Source organism: Rhodnius prolixus, unplaced genomic scaffold (assembly GCF_049639745.1).
Source record: "Rhodnius prolixus isolate KJV_2025 unplaced genomic scaffold, Rpr scaffold_1, whole genome shotgun sequence".
Lineage (NCBI taxonomy): Eukaryota > Metazoa > Arthropoda > Insecta > Hemiptera > Reduviidae > Rhodnius > Rhodnius prolixus.
In genome coordinates, this window is record NW_027411581.1 from 64167632 (window position 1) to 64189904 (window position 22273).

Here is a 22273-nt window from a genome sequence, read left to right on the forward strand (position 1 = left end):
CCTCCACTCTACAAAGTAGTCATCAGGCCGCCGATGTTGCCTGCTCCGCCTGGAGCCTGGACTTGTAGTGGCAACATCAAGAGAAACTCCAGGACAACACGAGAACAAATTTCTGAGACTCACAACAGACTCTCCAAGACGTACTAGAATTGACTCACTCCACGGAGACTGCGTCCATTATTCCCTGGTACACTCCTACGATCCAAAAATCGTCTGCTCAAACTCCTTTCCATCCTAGACTGCCATCCTAATCCACTATACCGCGTCACACCCTACTATAGATACTTCTATTCCTCTACAGACACAAAAGACCTAGCCATTGACTCACTCCAAGGAGACGGCGTCCATTATCCCCCCCGGTACACTCCTATATCCAAAAATCTTCTGCTCAAACTCCTTTACATCCTAGACAGCCATCCCAATCCACTCTGCCGCGACATAGCCTCCTACAGATACTTCTATCCCCCTACAGACACAAAAGACCTAGCCATTGCCTCACTCCACGGAGACTGCGTCCATTATTTCCTGGTACACTCCTACGATCCAAAAATCGTCTGCTCAAACTCCTTTCCATCCTAGACTGCCATCCTAATCCACTATACCGCGACACACCCTCCTATAGATCCTTCTATTCCTCTACAGACACAAAAGACCTAGCCATTGACTCACTCCACGGAGACGGCGTCCATTATCCCCCCGTATACTCCTATATCCAAAATCGTCTGCTCAAACTCCTTTCCATCCTAGACTGCCGTCCTAATCCACTCTGCCGCGACATAGCCTCCTACAGATCCTTCTACACCATACAGACACAGAAGACTAAAACATATCCTACTCTAACTCTCTACACTAGCTGCAGGTTTTTTCTCTCCTTTTTTCCCTGCATTCCAATCCTCCTCACCTAACTTTTCTCTTTCTTCACTAGATAAGAAGGTTAAAATGTAAAATACATTTGCACTTCTGTGTTTATTTAATTATATATTTATATTAATAAATATTTATTTATTTATTTTATTTAGAAAGAGCCTAAGACAATTTTTTGTTTAAAGCCAAATTATTAGGTAAATATATACTACTAATATGTTTAATACATCACAGAGGTGATAAAGGCAATGTCGCTCCTCTGTTCAGCTGTCCAATTGGTTCAGTTAATTTTGGACAATATTTTTACTTATTGTCCAAGAACAGCTGAATTACTTATGACAAAACTTTGTCGCCCGCCAAAAAAAAAGAAAATAGATGGGGATCTTCTAAATTGAAATTTTCTTTCAATTATTTGAAATTACTAGCAAAAAAAATTATCTTGCAAATTTTGAGCACAAGTGATTGGCTCCACATTATTTGTTTTTTTTTTTTGCGCTCACCTATTGGCTTATTGAATCTCGTCCTTTTAATCACCTGTTTGTAGATGATGAGCTAGAGTTCAACTGGAGTACGCCCATTGAGTTGCAATTATTTCTTCAGGCTCACAGTTTATTGTTTTTGGCTCTTTACCGAATGTCAATTATTAATGTACGTAATGGTACCCGAGATCCTGAGATGGCTGAAATGTGTGGCTACAAGAGGAAGTTCAGATGTTACTTCCCAATCTTCCCGTTGTGTGCCTAAACTATCCCTCTCTCTGGCAATCATCGAGTAGGATAAGTCTTTTAAGTAGATAATTTTTGCCTCATTAATATGCTTTCAACGGATATACAGGAATAATGTAAAAAGATATTTTTCCAACATTAATGACGTAGATGGCGACAGAGAGAGAGACCGTTGTTTTTACAGGCATTCCTTTGTGTGTGTATGTGTGGGTGTAAGGACAACATTAGGCCATTAGTTAATATTTGGCTAAGGCGTCAGTTTTTCTCTTTATCTAAACTTCACGCATCTTTGTCTGCCCGTTCGAACCAGAAGAAGATGGTGAAAGCAAGTCTGCGATTAGCCGCCAGTCCTATCCCATTCTAATAATAATGGTAAATATCTAATTATAAAATTCTTTAAGCAATTATTAGTTAGAATTGTTTGGTACAGGAGAGAGAGAGATGTTGTTGACATGGCAACACAATTGATATACGACCGTTTAATGTCATGATTCAACCTTGCTCTTTTGAAGTTATTGGGCAATAATTTTCGTAGCGAATTGACCTCACCCCTCACTCTCAGCTTGGGCTTATTATGTTGTAATTAATTGCCAGATTGCCTCACACGTTTTATAATTATTTTCTATATCAATGTTTTAAATATTTAGTAAATTTATGTTTAATGTTAAGTGTTCTTGGGCTGTTACACGTTATCTCTTCACCATTATACATTATAATCAAATTGTTTTTGTCTGTAAATATATATTCTTCTATTACCGCTTTTTATTCTTTCAATTGCATATTTATTCTTCATCATGTTGCTACACGTAATTATCAAATCGTGTTCAATAATTTTAAACAATTTTACTAATTATTTAATACCTGCATTAGTAACTGCTTACTTCATTCTGTGAGTGTGTTTAAAGTAATGCATGTTTTTTCAGGCAAACTTTACCACCAATTTATCACCGCCTTGGACGGAGGTGACTAACAAACATACTCTACTATTAAATTCCCATATTAACCATTAAATAAAATTCTAGACATAGACTAGAGAAACGAACCCACTGAACCAACAATACATCTTAGCATTGCGGGTCTAGCCTATAGCCGCCAAACATACTTTACTATTAAATTCCCAAATTAACCATTAAATAAAATCCAAGACATAGACTAGAGAAACGAACCCACTAAACCAGTGGTGAGCAAACTTTTTTTTAATGGGGGGGGGGCACAAAGTTTAAGAAATTCTAGAGGAGGGCCAGAATTATAGAAAAAATGCATTTTGTGTTAAAGCTTTTAATCATAATATTATAAAAACATTACAGCATTACACACTTGTGTAACTACGCGGCTAGTTTAGCTTCACCTATAGGTTATGCATCTATTATTCTACTAAGTAGAATCTACTTTATACTTCTCGACCGTCAAAACGTAATTATAGCGGGCCATATACTATCCATGTCGATGGACCCTTGGCGGGCCGGAGTTGGCCCGCGGGCCGTACTTTGCCCATCACTGCACTAAACCAACAATACATTTTAGCATTGCGGGTCTAGCCTATAACCGCCTAACATACTTTACTATTAAATTCCCATATTAACCATCAAATAAAATCCAAGGCCTAGACCAGGGGAATCGAACCCACTAAACCAACAATACATCTTAGCATTGCGGGTCTAGTCTCTTAACCGCTCGGCTATCTTGGCGCCTTGTGAGTTTATTTATAAGGAATAGAATATTTGACAAATCTATAAAACGATCGACAATGTTACAGCATGTTGGACAATCAATCGTTCAGACTGTCGTTGGCTAAGGTTTAAGGCGAAATCGTCTCCAGAAAAAATGCAACCTTATTGAAACGTTGTTTTTTTTTGCGAATTATTACTAAACGATTTTTTTTTTTGTTTTTAAATAGAAATTGCATTTATTAGATTTCACCTCAAATAATATGTTTTGTTTTCAATTTTGTTTCAGTGGTACCAAGTTGAAAGGGAGCGATTAAAGCCAGAAATATTTAGTCTACATGTGCCGCTGACTTTAGATAAAGAAACGGAAATGTTTCTAGACACGTCTAGGAAATTGTCCAACTCCGTACTTACACAATTATGCCATTCCTTAATCAAGTTTATTCTAGGTTTTTTTATGACACAAACCTCTATCAATGGGTAAGTGGTTTCTTGTTATCTTTTTGCATGTGTATATTTTGTACGTGCTATTTCCTCTCAGCTGATCAGTTTATTAATGGAAGTAATAACAATTATCTGATGGTAGATGTCCATCATCGACTTGTTGATAAAATAGTACAGTCAATAAAAAAAAAAAAAAAGTTTTAAAATAAAAAAAGATAAAGGAAAAGACGAATTACGAAAACTAACTGCTCTTAATTCGTAAAAATAAGCCCAAAAATTTTTGAGTTGCGTGTACTTTTAATAAATTGCAAACTTTTTTTTTAAACAAATTTGGGGCGAAATATTATTTCGAAACGCGGACTAAAAAAAAAATCTTATTCCTTGCAGCGATTATTCAAAAACCAATGCTTCAAGAAATATTCGACTTTTTTTTTTCTTTAATTATTTTTTTTTAAAAAAACTAGATTTCTAGCTATTAGCTTCTTGGCCATGAAACAGCTAGTTTAATTTGTCTGGTTGGGTTTATATTAGTTTGTAATGAATGCAAAAATGAAAGTTTTGACATTTCACGGTTATTAAATTAAAAGTAAATTATCAGACGCGATCAATAACTTCAACGAGTACAATTTATCCATTTCTAGCTATGTTAAAAAAGAATTTAAAAAAAAACAAATGAAAAAAATTAGGAAGAATTCAAAAAGATTTTTACCACTTAATATGAGAGATTTGGACTTTCAAGAATTAGTAATCAAATCATTAAGTTTTGTGCGTGGTGTCCGTATGTGTGTTTCCGCCAATAGCTGACTTTTTTCCTTTTAAAGTTTTAAGATATTGCCTATTAAAGATATTAAAGATATCCATCCAACTTGAATAAATCACTGAGAACATTATAGTGTTTGAACTATCTCTCTCTCACTTCAATTCTTTTATTTAAATACTGGAAAGTATTGCTGGTTTGTGATGGTCAGATTTCCGATGACGTATTTACACGGTATGGGGGGGAAAAAAATCTTTTTTTGGGGGGATACCCTGAGTCGGTTCTTTTTTTATTTTTTAAAGAAAAAAAAATTGTGTGTAAAGTTTAGCTCAAAAACAAAAAAAATTGCAACAAATACAAACTTCATACAGGCGCCACAATAGCCGAACGGTTAAGAGACTAGACCCGCAATGCTAAGATGTATTGTTGGTTTAGTGGGTTCGATTCTCGGGTCAATGCTTTGGATTTTATTTAATGGTTAATATGGGAATTTAATAGTAAAGTATGTTAAGGCGGTTATAGGCTAGACCCGCAAAGCTAAGATGTATTGTTGGTTTAGTGGGTTCAATTCCCAATCTCTTTGCTTTGGATTTCATTTGATGTTTAATATGAGATATTTATAGTAAAGAATGTTTGCTAGTCGCCTCCGTCCACTGCACCTAATTTGATAGTTGGATGAAAAGCATGCATGATTAAAGTTAAGCATTATTTTGCGTACTACTTACTTACGAAATTTCTTATTTTTTATGTAGTTGACCGGAAGTTTATCGATTAAAATTCCTCAACCCTACTTTGAGTCACTCTTCTTATTTCATTTTCTAAGTGCGTATTTATATATATATATTTTTTTTTTTCTGAGTTAAAAGTGGCAATGTTATTGAACTCCTCTTGGCAGTATCGGTGTGCGCAGCGTTGCTGGCTGTACGTAGTAAATAACGAAATGTGAAAAAGCTTTTGGCGGTCACGCGTCATACATATGTGCCGCCATTCTTCAGATTTAGGCACCATCTTAATGTGAAACAAAACAAAATATACACTAATTAAAGTGCTGTTCGTCCAGATCGTGACACAGTCCAAGTACTCCCTCACTCTTCTTCATCTTCTTCTTCTTCTTCTTCTTCTTCTTCTTCGTCTTCTTCTCCTCCTCTCAAGACGTGTTTTATTTTTTCCTTTTCGGTATCTCTCAGTTAATTGTTCGTCTTTGTCATAATTAGAACCTTTGGTATTTAATTACACCTTGTGTGAATCGTTCACTCCTATATACTCATTTCTTATTTGTTTGGGTGTGTATGTATGTATGTATATCTTTACTACCATCTTATTTTACACAGCCTTCTTGAGACTGGCTGAAATTCTCTCTGCTTTCTTGATGCTGTTCGTGGTATCTTGTCAAGTTACATAAGTGTATGTAACATATGATAATCGTCTACACATCACGATTTACTAAAACATCTGACAAGAGACTGTTATCTCTCTCTAAAAGCACAAACGTACGTTTAATGTTCATATTAATGAGTTTTTTTTTAGGCATGCACTTCTTTCATCTTTTGAGCTTAAGCTTGGCAAAATATACAAAAATATTTTTAAATTTAGAAAATTCTTTTTATAGTTACTAAAAAAAAAAAAAATCTTGTAAAGGAAGGGAATAGCCGAGTGGTTAGCGAATACTGGTTTCCAACGCGGAGATCCTAGGTTCGAATCCAGCTGTTGGCACCTTAGATTTTTCTCTTCCTAGAAGATGCTTACAGCACACTGTCCGGTGATGGACATTCTTGTCTTTAAAACGCGCCTTTTTTAAAAAAAATAAAAAAAGAAATAATAATAATGTATATAATTAATGACCTATTGATGACCTTGAATATTTTATTATGTTTTGTGTCTTAATATATGTATAAAAAAAGTACTTTATTACACTACCTTTCAGGCAATTGATTAAAAAATTAGTTTCGCTTCTATCAAGTAGTTCTTCTTCAGTTGGTGTCCTTCGGATGCACTTACTTTTTTATTATTCTTTTTTGTAAATAAAGAAACTGTAGAAGATGGAATTTGATAAAAATAAAAATATTTCCAATGCTGGTTTACTCATTTCTTACTGAAAATATAGTCTTTCCCACTTTAGGAAAGCGAAACTTGGAAATTTTCCGAGAGAATGTCAGAAAATTCTTAAAGTTTTTCCTCTTATAGTTGCGTGTGCAACATTAGTTGAAGCGTTTTTTTTATGAGGGAAAAACATTACTGAAAATTAGGAATTTTTTAAGGCCCTTTTATTCTTGGTAATATTCCATAATTTATAATCATTTATAATCTTACTTTATAATTATTTTATTTAGTTTGATAATTCAATAATTAAGTAGTTGTTTTTTTCGTTTATTGTGCTACAGTCAGCGCGTTAGCGCTATAAGTAACAATGATAACAGTGAACAGTAGAAGTAAATGAGTGGAGAAGTTACCCAGTGGTAACACTCCAAAACATTAGACTGTTTAGTCACTCTCTTCACTTGAGAGGTGATCACGAGGCCACTGTCTTTTAAGGAATCAGGAAGAGTTCTAGAAGAAAGATTTTGAGCTAGAGGATTTGCATGTGATTTGCAGGCTGAAATGGAGAAATTTCCTGTATCGTGTTTTCAGCGACTTGTGTTACAAAAAGGAATGTTAAGGTCAGTGTGTATATAGTCCAGGTTGGGAGACATAAAATGATGCGTTTACAATAGTTCGAAGTATTTTAGATTATAGCGATTGAATCCTTTGGAGATTGGAGCGTTTGGTTTTGAACCACACAGCTCTATTCCAGAAGTATAAATCAGTCTTTTGTTGTCCAGAGAGAGAGTTTTGATCTATCGTCTAAGAATCTTTTAAGTAGTCGATAGCGACTGTTTAGTTCTTGTTCTTTTAAGTCTAGTGTGAGGGTAATTAAGTAGTAAAGATCAGTTTCTAAAACTCTTAAATTTTTTAGTTGTAGAGAACTTCCAAAATTTACCAGGACAGTCAGAGAAGTGAGGGCAAAATGTAGATAATTTGATTTGGTTGTGGCCTCCTTCTAATTTTGGGTATTAACATTTTTTTATTGAACACTTCACTGAAATTGAATCCTCAATATAAAACAGTAAAATAAGTTAAATGAACTTTTGTAAAAAAAAAGAGAAAAAGATCTTGAGCAGTTTCGTGTGCTTGTTGTAAAAGTTGTGAAGTCGAATTCCTTGGGCCGTGATTTAAGAAGAAGCTCGTGGCTATCACGACTTCTGCTGTAATTACCAAATTAAAATTCAAAAAAAAGATGTAAAAAAGAGAAACAAAATAAAAATTAGGAAAAGTGGAGAACTCCTTGTGGAGTGTTATTATTCCTTTTATGCAGAGGGAGAGATCTCTGTTACTGTTAACAGTTTGGTTCGTTCTTTCCACCGGTCAGCTTCCGGCCACCTTTAATCGGTAGACAAATGTTTTTGTGAAACTCTTCGATTTAGTATAGATTCCATCTGTTTTTGTAAGATTAGAATTACTATCCATAAGAAGAATTAAAAATGAAATCTATAAGTAAAGTAGTGGCTATTTTTCAGGCAAGCTTTACATCCAACTACTAATTAGGTGTCGTGGACGGGGACGGCTATAAACATACTTTACTAAAAAGTTCTCATATTAACCATTAAATAAAATCCAAGGCCTAGACCAGGGTAATCGAACCCACTAAACCAACAATACATCTTAGCATTGCGGGTCTAGTTTCAACCGCTCGGCTACCGTGGCGCCTCACTGCAATAGGCCTTAAGTCCACACAGACAATCAGTTAACGGTAGCTCTTGTAGGAACGTCATTTTTTTCTTGACCGGCAGTAGCTAATTATATTCAGAACCCTTTTTTTTTGACAAAATCTGGTTAAGTTTAATTTCTGTAGATCCGTTCTGCTATCCGAGGATAGTCGAAAGTTGGTACAGTTGCGGGAGCTACAGTTGGTACAGTTCGGAATGAAATCATACTCAGTACTGTGGAATAGTGAAGCTTCTTGTAGTACTTGAGTTACTCTTCACATTGACCAAGAGCCCAACTTGCTGATACAAAGTTGATGGAATAGTGACGTCATATGTACTAAGTTCTCTTAGCATAATGATTAATATTATTTATGAGCAAAATTTCTATATTGTGCATTATTTATTACTTTAGATTATACCTTTTTTTTAATGTGTTCTTTTAATTACTTCACCTATCTTCCATGAAATGTAACCCAGATCTCAGTAGACCCTCCATTAGCGAAGTATTCAGTAATGCGAATAAATAGAAAAGTAATTATTTTAATATTGTAAGGAACTACAATAACCAATTTCTTGCCCTAGACTGCCGTAAGGGTAGATTATTCAGATGCTTGAATAGATGGCAACTCGTTTGAGAGGGATGAGGATGAGGAACAAGTTCTTTTCTGCTTAGGAAATTGCCTAATTTTGGGGGTGGGGGAATTTTCATAATTGGTAAAATTCAACATTTAAAATACTTTTGAATTTAAGACCCCCTTGACTTTTTATTGATGGGATTTTAATCGGAAAAATAAGTAAATTTTTGAGTGTGTGTGTGTGTCTGTATTGTTTTTAGTTACCAACATTAAGACAACTCAAATAAAATAATGTTGGGGGGAAAAAAACGGAATATATTTGGATTATAAAAGAAATAATAACAGAGTCCTGGGTGGCAGTATCTGACTCCAGGCGATGGAGACGCCCTTTTTTTAGTATTAAGAAGGAGTAGTTCCTGGTTTTTGTGCAAGGTTAATATCTATATTTAATGCATTTGGGAATATGCAAACTAATAAAGGCAAGATATTGCATCTAAATCTATTGTTCAGAATTTCTTTTTTTATTATTGATATCAAAAAATATTTATTTTTGTATATAAATAAAGAAATACATGAATAAATGGAAGGAACAATTGGTAGGCGATCAGTTGGGGGCCCCATAGTTGCAGAGGCGATTAGCTGGCCCGGGGCCATCACGAGCCTAGCTTCAACTAGACTATGAAATTAGACAATTAAAAAGTTTTATTAAAAAAAATGGTGGAATTTTTTATTTTTATTTTTTTTTGATGAAGACTGCGATATCGTGATTGATCTGAAGCTGTTCTAGCCGCCACGTCACACTTACACACACACACACACGTAGCCCTTATTACAGAGCCGAGGAGCGTACTCCTCAACCTCCTTCTTCTCCCTTGCCACTGATACCCCTCCCCTCATTGGGTTTCCTCCACAGGAACAAACCGTTAACATCGGCCAGCTATCCACCAACTTGCAGATTGTGTCATGACTTTCGTCGCCACTTGATCGCCATACAGCCCTCTTTCCTTGGGGCATGTTCCATCTTCTTGTAGAGTGTTGTTCATCAAATCTATGCACCCTATGTTTTAGTAAAATAATCTGCAGCAATTACCTTTTTTTTTTTTTCATATTACTAAAATTATGTGAAAATTGTTTTATTTCTACGCTGTTGATGATTACATAGTTTTTCTTATCTAAAGCAACGTTAAACGCCATACTAGTTGAAACTCACGCTAAGATTATTATCCTCATAGTTCCTCTCAAAATCAAATATTTGAGTCACACTTAATTCTCATAAAACATTATTTAGTTTGTACAGCTGAAATGTAAACTTACTGGGAATCAAGTATATACATATTTTCGCGGCACAATTTTTACATTTCACATTTACCTTTGTGTTGCCAGCTGTTAGATGAGGTTGTTTAAGATGAGTTCAGCCATGAAAAGAAGGTTTAAGTAGGGATTAATTAGATTAGTTTAGAAAGACTGAAGGGCTAAATAGAATTAGAAATCAAATATTAGTGATTATCAATCAATCAATCAATCAATCAAATATTACTGATTACTGTTTTCGCGGCACAATTTTTACATTTCACATTTACCTTTTTTGTTGCCAGCTGTTAGATGAGGTTGTTTAAGATGAGTTCAGCCATGAAAAGAAGGTTTAAGTAGGGATTAATTAGATTAGTTTAGAAAGACTGAAGGGCTAAATAGAATTAGAAATCAAATATTACTGATTATCAATCAGTCAATCTTTATTAATCAATCAATCAATCAAATATTACTGATCACTGTTTTCGCGGCACAATTTGTACATTTCACATTTACCTTTTTTGTTGCCAGCTGTTAGATGAGGTTGTTTAAGATGAGTTCAGCCATGAAAAGAAGGTTTAAGTAGGGATTAATTAGATTAGTTTAGAAAGACTGAAGGGCTAAATAGAATTAGAAATCAAATATTAGTGATTATCAATCAATCAATCAAATATTACTGATTACTGTTTTCGCGGCACAATTTTTACATTTCACATTTACCTTTTTTGTTGCCAGCTGTTAGATGAGGTTGTTTAAGATGAGTTCAGCCATGAAAAGAAGGTTTAAGTAGGGATTAATTAGATTAGTTTAGAAAGACTGAAGGGCTAAATAGAATTAGAAATCAAATATTACTGATTATCAATCAGTCAATCTTTATTAATCAATCAATCAATCAAATATTACTGATCACTGTTTTCGCGGCACAATTTGTACATTTCACATTTACCTTTTTTGTTGCCAGCTGTTAGATGAGGTTGTTTAAGATGAGTTCAGCCATGAAAAGAAGGTTTAAGTAGGGATTAATTAGATTAGTTTAGAAAGACTGAAGGGCTAAATAGTATTAGAAATCAAATATTACTGATTATCAATCAATCAATCAATCAAATATTACTGATTACTGTTTTTCGTGGCACAATTTTTACATTTCACATTTACCTTTGTGTTGCCAGCTGTTAGATGAGGTTGTTTAAGATGAGTTCAGCCATGAAAAGAAGGTTTAATTAGGGATTAATTCAAAGGGATTAATTAGATTAGTTTAGAAAGACTGAAGGGCTAAATAGTATTAGAAATCAAATATTACTGATTATCAATCAATCAAATATTACTGATTATATGTTCAATCTGAAATGTTATTTCAGTATCTTTGCGCTTCTTTTTACGCGTATCAATTTGTGATAATCTTCAGAATTGTATAATATTCTATTTTAGAACGCTATTTCTTTGAATACAATTTCTTTCTTTTTTTTAAACTTCTTTTGTGTTCAATTGTGGTTCTAATCTATAATACAGTTTCTGTCATTATTCTTGTAAGAAGTGGCCTCTTGATTCCCACATGATAATCTGTTCGAAATACGAAGGCTGGAAACAAGAAGTATTGAAAAAATAAAAGGAAAAAGGAAAATAAGAAGAAAAAACAGAAAAATCATTAGGAACAAACCTCGTGACCGTATGTGAATCGATTAACCGGCGTACATGCGACAAACAATGGATACTTCAATGAAAAGAAAATGATTTTAGAGGATATATATATATAGAAGGATTGTGGAGCGCAGGATCTTCAGGAAGAAGAAAAAGGAGAAGGTTTTGAAAAAGAGGAGTGAAAAAGAGATAAAAGACAAGGTGTAATTACAGAAAGGCTGACTGAACTATATATTATTATTTTTTTTTTTCGATTTATTATTTCTCCCAGAGTATGTGTTATATGTGCGCCAGTGTGAGTTAGTTTAGATGCATTGGACACACTTTGCTTCTAGACTAATGAAAGCTCCTTTTGTGTAACTCCGGTAGCTGTTGGGAAGTTTGTGTTAATAATGCTTTGGCTACTACTAGGAGGGGATACACTCAGCTCCACAGTAGTTCCTCATCTTTGATGTGCCTCACATACGTGCACACCAAGACATCTAAGAAGGCTGTCTGTCACTTGATCATCACAGACATCTATCCTTCAAACCATCTTGCAGCATCTCGTTAGAAAAGTTGGAAATACACTGGAGGGGTCAGTTGTATCAAAATACGGCTGCAAAACTTCTTCTGTGGGTAACTGCCCAATTTAGGTACCCAAGTATTTATTTCTTCCAAAAAAAAAAAAATCTAGTTGTAAATTTTTTAAAGACTGCCTTCATAAACGATCTAAGACAATGTTCCGCAATTTAATGTTTAATATGAGAACTTTATAGTGAAGTATTTTAGGCGGTTATAGGCTAGACCCGCAATGCTAAGATGTATTGTTGGTTTAGTGGGTTCGATTCCCCCAGTCTTAGGCCTTGGATTTTATTTAATGGTTAATATGAGAACTTTATAGTGAAGTATTTTAGGCGGTTATAGGCTAGACCCGCAATGCTAAGATGTATTGTTGGTTTAGTGGGTACGATTCCCCCGGTCTTAGGCCTTGGATTTTATTTAATGGTTAATATGAGAACTTTATAGTGAAGTATTTTAGGCGGTTATAGGCTAGACCCGCAATGCTAAGATGTATTGTTGGTTTAGTGGGTTCGATTCCCCCGGTCTTAGGCCTTGGATTTTATTTAATGGTTAATATGAGAACATTATAGTGAAGTATTTTAGGCGGTTATAGGCTAGACCCGCAATGCTAAGATGTATTGTTGGTTTAGTGGGTTCGATTCCCCCGGTCTTAGGCCTTGGATTTTATTTAATGGTTAATATGAGAACTTTATAGTGAAGTATTTTAGGCGGTTATAGGCTAGACCCGCAATGCTAAGATGTATTGTTGGTTAGTGGGTTCGATTCCCCCAGTCTTAGGCCTTGGATTTTATTTAATGGTTAATATGAGAACTTTATAGTGAAGTATTTTAGGCGGTTATAGGCTAGACCCGCAATGCTAAGATGTATTGTTGGTTAGTGGGTTCGATTCCCCCAGTCTTAGGCCTTGGATTTTATTTAATGGTTAATATGAGAACTTTATAGTGAAGTATTTTAGGCGGTTATATGCTATACCCGCAAAGCTAATATGAATTGTTGGTTTAGTGGGTTCGATTCCCCCAGTCTTAGGCCTTGGATTTTATTTAATGGTTAATATGAGAACTTTATAGTGAAGTATTTTAGGCGGTTATAGGCTAGACCCGCAATGCTAAGATGTATTGTTGGTTTAGTGGGTTCGATTCCCCCGGTCTTAGGCCTTGGATTTTATTTAATGGTTAATATGAGAACTTTATAGTAAAGTATGTTAGGCGGTTATAGGCTAGACCCGCAAAGCTAAGATGTATTGTTGGTTTAGTGGGTTCGATTCCCCCGGTCTTAGGCCTTGGATTTTATTTAGTGTTTAATATGAGAAATTTAAAGTAAAGTATGTTAGGCGGTTATAGGCTAGACCCACAAAGCTAAGATGTATTGTTGGTTAGTGGGTTCGATTCCCCCAGTCTTAGGCCTTGGATTTTATTTAATGGTTAATATGAGAACTTTATAGTGAAGTATTTTAGGCGGTTATATGCTATACCCGCAAAGCTAAGATGAATTGTTGGTTTAGTGGGTTCGATTCCCCCAGTCTTAGGCCTTGGATTTTATTTAATGGTTAATATGAGAACTTTATAGTGAAGTATTTTAGGCGGTTATAGGCTAGACCCGCAATGCTAAGATGTATTGTTGGTTTAGTGGGTTCGATTCCCCCGGTCTTAGGCCTTGGATTTTATTTAATGGTTAATATGAGAACTTTATAGTAAAGTATGTTAGGCGGTTATAGGCTAGACCCGCAAAGCTAAGATGTATTGTTGGTTTAGTGGGTTCGATTCCCACGGTCTTAAACCTTGGATTTTATTTAATGGTTAATATGTGAACTTTCTAGTCAAGTATGTTTGCTCCGTCCACGACACCTAATTTAGGCAGTTGGACGTAAAGCCCGCCTAAAAAAATAGGCATTACTTTACTAAAGAAAAGAGATTTTCACTATTTAGAAGATCATTAGCATTACCTTCACTAAAAATTGCCAAGTATTATGCAGCTACACCAAATTAAACTTCAGTTGGGTTCTAAGAAAATTGACTACCCGTGCGATAGATCAACAACTGATGATGAATGAAATTCTGAAACATGTCAGTGCATGTACATTTTTGCTACGGAATGTTTGTTAGTCCATTTTCTGAGATCCTGATTCTTATCCTGATCTAGCGTACAGTGAAGCTTTCTACGCATACCTTTTACTTGATAATTTTTATTTTTTAATTAAAATATTAATAAAATATGTTTATATAAATTAAATTAAATAAAAAAACTAAAAGATTTGTAAACAATAAAAAAAATATTGTGTACGTAACATATGTTTGCTGGAGCGCACAACAAAATAGACATTAATAATCGTCTGAAAGAAGAAATGTTTTTAACGACCATTCCTGTTTGGTACTGACTGAAGTTACACTGTTGACAGGTGATGTCTTAGACCACCCTAACACAAACGATCAAAGTCGGGTAAGAATTTATATTAAAAAGGAAATGAAAAATAAAAGAAAATAAAATAAAGAGAGAAAAAAACAGAGAGAAAAAATGGCAGAAGTATTGAAACAAAGATACGCCAATGCATCTGTTAAATATAATCAAGATGTTAGAAAGTCTTCTAATATATCCTGTAAAGCTTTCGATTTTTCTCTTTCTTAAAGAAAAAGAAGATTTAATGGGAAAAAAATAAATAAATAAAAAACATTTTAAAAGATTGAATTACTTTTTGCTAGGTTTGTACAAAAAAATAGCCCTTTACGATAAAGTTTGAATACGTGTATGTACGCGCATGCGCTTGTAATGGCTTCTTCACTTTGTAAAAATGTTAAGTTAAAAAAAAAAGAAGTGTTGTTGAAAGAAATGGTCGACTGTTTTTTTACAAGATTTATAATCTAGCTAGATAGTTTCTCATCAGATTGTCCGCCCGGGGTTTTTGATCAAGACAATGTTGTAAGAGATACATACATGTTTACAGGGAAAAATGTACTTTATTACTTAATTTACTACTATTTCCTCAAGTGAATAAGAAACCTGTGGACAGTTTCAAATACTTAGGGACGCTTGTTATGGCAAGCAATGATAATAGCAAGGAAATACAAGCGAGAATTATGGCTGGAAACAGGTGCTGCTTCTGGTCCTTGCAGAAGGTGCTGCGCTTTAGAACTCTAACGAGTAGAAGCCAAATTACGTGCTTATAAAACGATTTTGTGACCTATTGTGATTTACAGGAAGCGAAAGGTACCAAGAAGGATGAGCGCCTTCTTATAATGTCTGGGAGCGGAAGATTTTAAGAAGAATATAATGGCCTCATTCTGGAAGAGGGTACAGATGGAGGATAAGGACCAGTAAGGAAGTCCATTGATCCAGAACCTAGTTGGCCTTATCAAACAAGGGACGAATTAGATGGTTGGGTCACTTGGAACGACTGGGGGGGGGAGGAAAGAATAGCCAAAAAACTATTTCTTGGACATCCAGAAGGAGCTAGAAGGAGAGGGAGGCCCTCGTGTGAGATGGCTCGACAATGTTGAGCAGGAACTAAGAGATTTGGGCGTAAGAAGATGCGAGAATATGGCGGCCCAAGAGAGAGAGAGAGAGATGAATGGCACAACATTATTGAGGCGGCCAAGGTTCTTCCTTAGACTGTAGTACCAAGCAAGAAGAAGACTACTATTTCCTAGTAGTCCGAACATTTGTTGGACAACCTTTCCTCACTCTGGAACTTCACCAGAGACGGGAATTAGCTTGAGAGATATAACTTCATCAGGACACATTTTTTGAGAAATCAAGGAGAAGTGAATCCATTCTCTTGGGTATTAAGTAGCTACGGGAACGGTAGGGATTACGTTTGAATCAAGGATCTGAATTTTTTCTTCTTTTTCCCAAGGATCACGTTGATTCATGCACAAGAAGAGTGCGTTCAGTTCAACCACTACTGGAACTACCCTGTGGAGATCGTGTCATTCTGTTCGATAGTCAAGGCTGCCAACAAAGCATGGTCACAATTCCAGTGATGACCAGCTCAAAGATGTTTTTTTCTTTTCTTGTTTCTGCTTGGATCCCTTATCATGTAAGAATGTGCCACTCTTGGCAACATAGCTTTTTACTGAATATCTGTCTGCATTATCCCGGATTTCTTGATCTTACTCTGCTTTTAACTCATTCCTTGCACCGAGACACTCCTTGTTCCCATTGTTTTTGAAGCTGCAGGATGTGTATCCCGCTACGCCAAGTTGCATGCCTTAATTTTCTTTTCATTCTCAACTCTCTATAGTTTCCCAACTTACTAAAATTACCAGGAAATCCTAAAAAAAAAAAGACGTGGTTGAAGCGCCACGGTGGTGGCCTCGTGATCATCTTAATGAAGTAAATGCGAGTGCATAAAAGTGAAATGCTATTCTTTGGGAGTTTCACCATTGGCTGGATTGTCTCACCTCATGCTACTCATCCAGCTTCACTTGGTGGAGAAATCTTCAGGAGTTCTGTAAAAGATTTACACGGCGGGACGGGACCCATGCCCCACGGCACTGTAGCCACCAAGAGGCTTATTGTGCCTTCCCTTAAGTCTAGTAGGTGAAACCTCCCCTTCTAAGAAGGTCGAGGACTTTCCCTACCAGTACCTTTTGCGCTACAAACTCCTCTGGTCTCAAGGTACCAAAGATTTCGTAGCGCAGTTTCTCGATTGCAAAGCAATCGAATAACAGGTGAGAGGCCGTTTCTTCCTCTTCCTGATCACAATTTGCACATCGTTTCCGAGCTAATAAGCCCCCACCTTGTGCAGGTGCTTTCTGTACCTGCCGTGCCCTGTGAGTAGGCCTGTAATCGAGAGTGATCTGATTCCTGCCAAAACCTAGGAGTCACTTTGGTTCTTTGTTTGCACAGCCAAGGGTATAACCCTCTTGCTGTGTTTGAGACCCCAGGAAGCTATCACCCAGTACTTTTCATGTACTCTCCAGATCCAATCTCTGAACTGCACCCTTAGTGATCCCCAGGACTGGTTCTGGGCCAATGAAGGGAGTACTAGCTCCATTCCTGGCAGTTCTGTAAATAAATAAAGATTTAAAAAAAAAACATTTTGGTTCAGGAGCATCCTGCTTAAAACGCCAAAAGTTCCCTTAATGAGTGCACAATGTGAAAACTGAAAACTGAATTTAAAAAATTAACTCTAACGCTCCTTTCTACGGTGACTAACCTCACTCTTCACAACGACCTCTCAACATTCCCTTCATATACCAACTCGCCAAGACTAAATATCAAAAGTTCCATACTGCTCTCTCTCTGCACTAGCTCTAATCCTCTAATACAGTCTCTCGCTTCCTCTTACATCCCTAATACTCCTCGCCGACTTCCTTGTAGTCTGAAGACCTAAATTCTTCTCCTCACATTCTCCTCTCACATACTCTCCTCTCTCCTATAGAGAGTGCTACCACTGGGTAGTTTCTCTCCTCCTGCTCTCCTCCCGCACCAGTTCATCATACTCTCCATATTTACTGATTGTATACTGTATACAGATTGTAAATTACAAAATAAATTTAAAAAAAAAAAATTAACTACATTAAATGTAGTTAAAAACAAAAAATAAATAGAAATAAAGTGGGATAAATCCCTAACAATATACTATAATGTTAGAGGAATGGATATAAAACAGAACTGGATCTACAACAATTCTTAGATGATCACATGGGATGTGTTAGTGAGCCTGGTGGCTAGTTATTGATGATCCAACCAAAGAGGTGGTGGCTACTACCTCTTTCTTCATCATCTTCATTGGCAGTATTAATATATATATATATACATATTCTTAATAAAAACTCCCTAGCCACATTTGCATAATCAGTATAAATCTTGTACAATTAAAGGAGAAGGTGCCACCTTGGTGGTAGTCTTGTACAACAACCCATAAGTAGAACACGTTGGACACAAAGACAGTTTAGATAAAGAGCGGATATTAACAAAAAGGAAAAGAAAAAATTAAAAAGATGGAGGGTTTGAGGGGAAGTTTGAATCGTGGTTTGCCCATCTTACGTAGACCATAAATACTTAGAAGTTTTGACTTATGCTAATAATAAAGCCGGAGACGTAATAAAAGCTTTAATCCGTGGTGTGCGCACGTCTCTGCCTGGTACGGCCGGCCGGGTGGCAAGATACGAGTGTAAAATAGCTGAGTTTATTGTTTGGTTCAGTATGGACAGAGTAGAGAAGGACTGGGTGTGTGTTTTCTTTTTAAGGACGCCCACATAGTCGTTTCTTCAGCCGACTATACTTGGGCCAGTTATCCTACACGTATCCAATAGTCTTTACTTATTTTTTTTTTTTTTTTTTATATATTAACAATGAAAGTATTTGTAACAGTATGATTTAGAGATTAGAGCAAATATAGTTAGCAATCATTATGATTGTACTTAATAAAAACTTAATTCAATTTACAGCCTAATTATCACGACTAAAAATGGAACACAGATCTACCCCCCTATCTCTGTAGACACTTTTTGTGTGTTTTCGCGAATGTTTGGGGGTTGGTGTCATCACTGTAAGTGTTGTTCTTGTAGTAAGGTTGTCGTTTTACCATGAAGGAACTTTCAAAATTCCGGAAAAATTTGACCCAGCCTCTACCTTTTACTTGGATTGGAAAATCAGTTTCATTTTTACAACTGTAGATTTTCAATAGGATGAAAAATAAATGCCAGTTTTCAGTCGTTATACATTTATTCTGTCGAGCTTTTCGACCTAAGGGGACTAGGTCCATCTGCAGGGCTAGTTTACAAAGTAATAATTTTACATTACAAGGGTTGGTGTGTCTTCTGTCTCGTCTGTAGTCCATGAACAGACAAGACAGAAGACACACCAACCCTCTAATGATGTAAAAACAGTATATTGTAAACTAGCCCTGAAGATGACCTAGTCCCTTGGTCGAAAGCTCGGCAGAATAAATGTATAACGAATGAAAACTAGCATTTATTTTTCATCCTATTGTAACTATGAATCAGTCACCAAAAATAATTAACTGTAATTTTTAAGAAATCTAGAGTAAACTGATCGATAAGCTGGAGGTTTTTGGTTCTCTCTCTCTCTCTCTCTCTCTCTCTATGAATTAGGATATATCATTAGAAAGCAGTGGACAGAACATTTTGTTCATGTTGTTAGGCTGGGGTTCCCACAGGAATGTCAAGGTAATTGGGGATAGTCTAGAAGTTGGAAAACAAAGCTCTCTTAATGGTTCTGGAAAAAAGTAAGTTTCAAAAAAATTGAAGTGCTATACTTTGGTGTGTGCAGTTCTTTTCCAAAATACGAAATTTTGCCCTAACTTTTAATTCTCAAAAATGTGCATGTTTATATAAGCCGTGAGAATGGTACTTATTACTTCAATGGTACTTTAGAGAGAACAATCCATCTGGAACGGATGTTGGCCTAGTACAGGGGTCGGCAACCTATTTTAGGTATGGAGCTATTTCTCCTTAAATAATTTTAATAAAGCTTACCAAGAGCCGCAAGGATGATAATGTAAAGCAACTCTGTAGATCATTTGTATTCGCAAATTATTATTTTATGATATTTAATAACATTTAAATGTTTTATATATTTATTTTCACATATTGCAAAGTAAATAAACAAATAAATAATAACTAAACCTGTGTTTGAATGAAAATGGCGGCAGTCCTATATATTACGTACTGTATTTTAATATAATTCTATTCCATTTAAAACCAAATCTCATTTAAAATTCTTTTTGAAAAAAATATCTTTAATTTAATAAATGAAATTTTCATTTGTTTCAATAAAATTGAAATATACAATTTATAATTTGGACAGGCTGAAGAGCCACAAAATTTGGTGGTTGGTTCAGAATATTTTACTGAGCTTACAGTTAATCAATAAATTAATAAGTAGATCAATTTTTCATGAAAATTATTTAAAAAACGATCGCTTGCAACAGTAGTACTGGTAATCTAAGACGTGTGCCGATAGACCAAGCAGAATAGCTTAGTGTCGCACCTATCCTGGATAAAAAAAAAAAAAAAAAAAAAAAAAAAAAAAAAAAAAAAAAAAAAAAAAAAAAAAAAAAAAACTTAATTGACTCCAGTTCAGGTCGATATATCTAGGTATACTAGTCTGGCTGCTTCGTGTTCCTTAATGCGATTTTGATTACTGTTGGTAATCCGCCAGTCGATATAGTTATCGATGTTTATATTGGTGTGTGTTTATGTGACGGGCTCGTATGTGTAGTGTCGCCCAGTATGTACTATGCTTAAGAAACGGCTCTGCATTAACACTCGTGTTAAAGTCGACTAAATACATTCATTGCTTGTGGATACCATCTCATTCGCCCTGTTCATTTTTTATTAAAATCATTTCCCCAATACATCGATCTTCTGAGGTGTCACGATAGCCAAGCGGTTAAAAGGCTAGACCCGCAATGCTAAGATGTATTGTTGGTTTAGTGGGCTCGATTCCCAGTCTCTAGGCCTTGGATTTTCTTTAATGGTTAATAAAAGAAATTTATAATAAAGTATGTTAGGCTAGACCCGCAAAGCTAAGATGTATTGTTGGTTTAGTGGGTTCGATTCTCATTCTAGGCCTTGAATTTTATTTAATGGTTAATAATAGAAATTTATAGTAAAGTATGTTAGGCTAGACCCGCAAAGCTAAGATGTATTGTTGGTTTAGTGGGTTCGATTCTCATTCTAGGCCTTGAATTTTATTTAATGGTTAATAATAGAAATTTATAGTAAAGTATGTTAGGCGGTTAAAAGGCTAGACCCGCAATGCTAAGATGTATTGTTGGTTTAGTGGGCTCGATTCCCAGTCTCTAGGCCTTGGATTTTATTTAATGGTTAATAAAAGAAATTTATAATAAAGTATGTTAGGCTAGACCCGCAAAGCTAAGATGTATTGTTGGTTTAGTGGGTTCGATTCTCATTCTAGGCCTTGAATTTTATTTAATGGTTAATATAGGAATTTATTAGTAAAGTATGTTTGTTAGTTGGTTCCGTCCAGGACACCTAATTCGGTAGTTAAACGTAAAGCCCGCCTGGAATAATAGGCATTACCTTATTTTATTTTACATCGATCTTCTGGAGTTTTGTTTGGTGGTATTATACTCTTTGCGCATTGGAATAGTAACAATTGACTTCTCGAACTTAAGATCTCAAAAACTCCTAAAAAAAAAAAAAAGTATGAATCCCCATTGGCTGGGAATGCGGAACAACATTGCCAAACAAAAAATCCGGCCAGGAATCTGAAAGGTTTCCGTGAAAGGGCACCACTTCCCAACTTTTGATGGCATCGACAACCCAGCGAACTCTTAATTTCAGAAACTTTAAAATCATTACTAGAAATCTTTATATTTATTTTAATTTTTTGAAGATGAAAAACTTTAAACTGAGCATTGATGAAAATGCGAATCCCTTGACGGATATTTTTCGCGACTATTTCGAAGCCAGCATTGTTCTAAAAGTGCCATTTCAGTACAGAATAATAATTTAGATTTATTTATTTATTTTCCTGTTGTTACTTGAGAATTTGATGATACAGCTAGCGCATTCTGTGAGTAAGAACCATATAACTTTTCCCAATTATAATGAATAATATAAAAACCATTTCCTTTCCCCTAAAAATGTTCCTTTTGAATTAATGAAGAAGCACTGATGATGGCATGAGGTGGGATTGAAATGGTGAAGTTTTTATACCTTTGCAATGATAATTATGTTGGGCCATGATTACGGCTCGTGTACAGAAATTGTCTCTAATTCTGATGAGTCAACTCCCAACAGTGGCAGTAGTATATCAAGACGACGGTGCGTGCGCTAGTTACAGGAATTAAATTAATGAAGTAATTCCTCCTGGAATTACCAAGAAAAGAGCAATTTACTTCGCGTGATCACCTCAAGTCTCGACTCTGAATGTTCCTCTCTTTTCCACTAAGGGCAGACCCACCCTAGACCAATTTTACACAGAGGGTTAAGCACTTTTTTTTTTAATTTCATTATTCCATTAACACTGACGTAATGTTGGATAACTATTTTTTAGAAATTATTTGTTGTCTTAA

The 22273-nt window shown here is 35.5% G+C and overlaps 1 protein-coding gene across 2 annotated transcripts in view; it reads left to right on the plus strand.

The window, feature by feature from the left end:
- Nucleotides 1-22273, plus strand: part of LOC141446095 (protein-L-histidine N-pros-methyltransferase) — a 197497-nt gene that overhangs the window by 56087 nt on the left and 119137 nt on the right. For both annotated transcript variants that reach the window (XM_074112512.1, XM_074112513.1), the window contains exon 3: nucleotides 3546-3736. In XM_074112512.1, the coding sequence (XP_073968613.1) occupies nucleotides 3546-3736 (191 nt within the window). The remainder of the gene's footprint in view (nucleotides 1-3545; nucleotides 3737-22273) is intronic.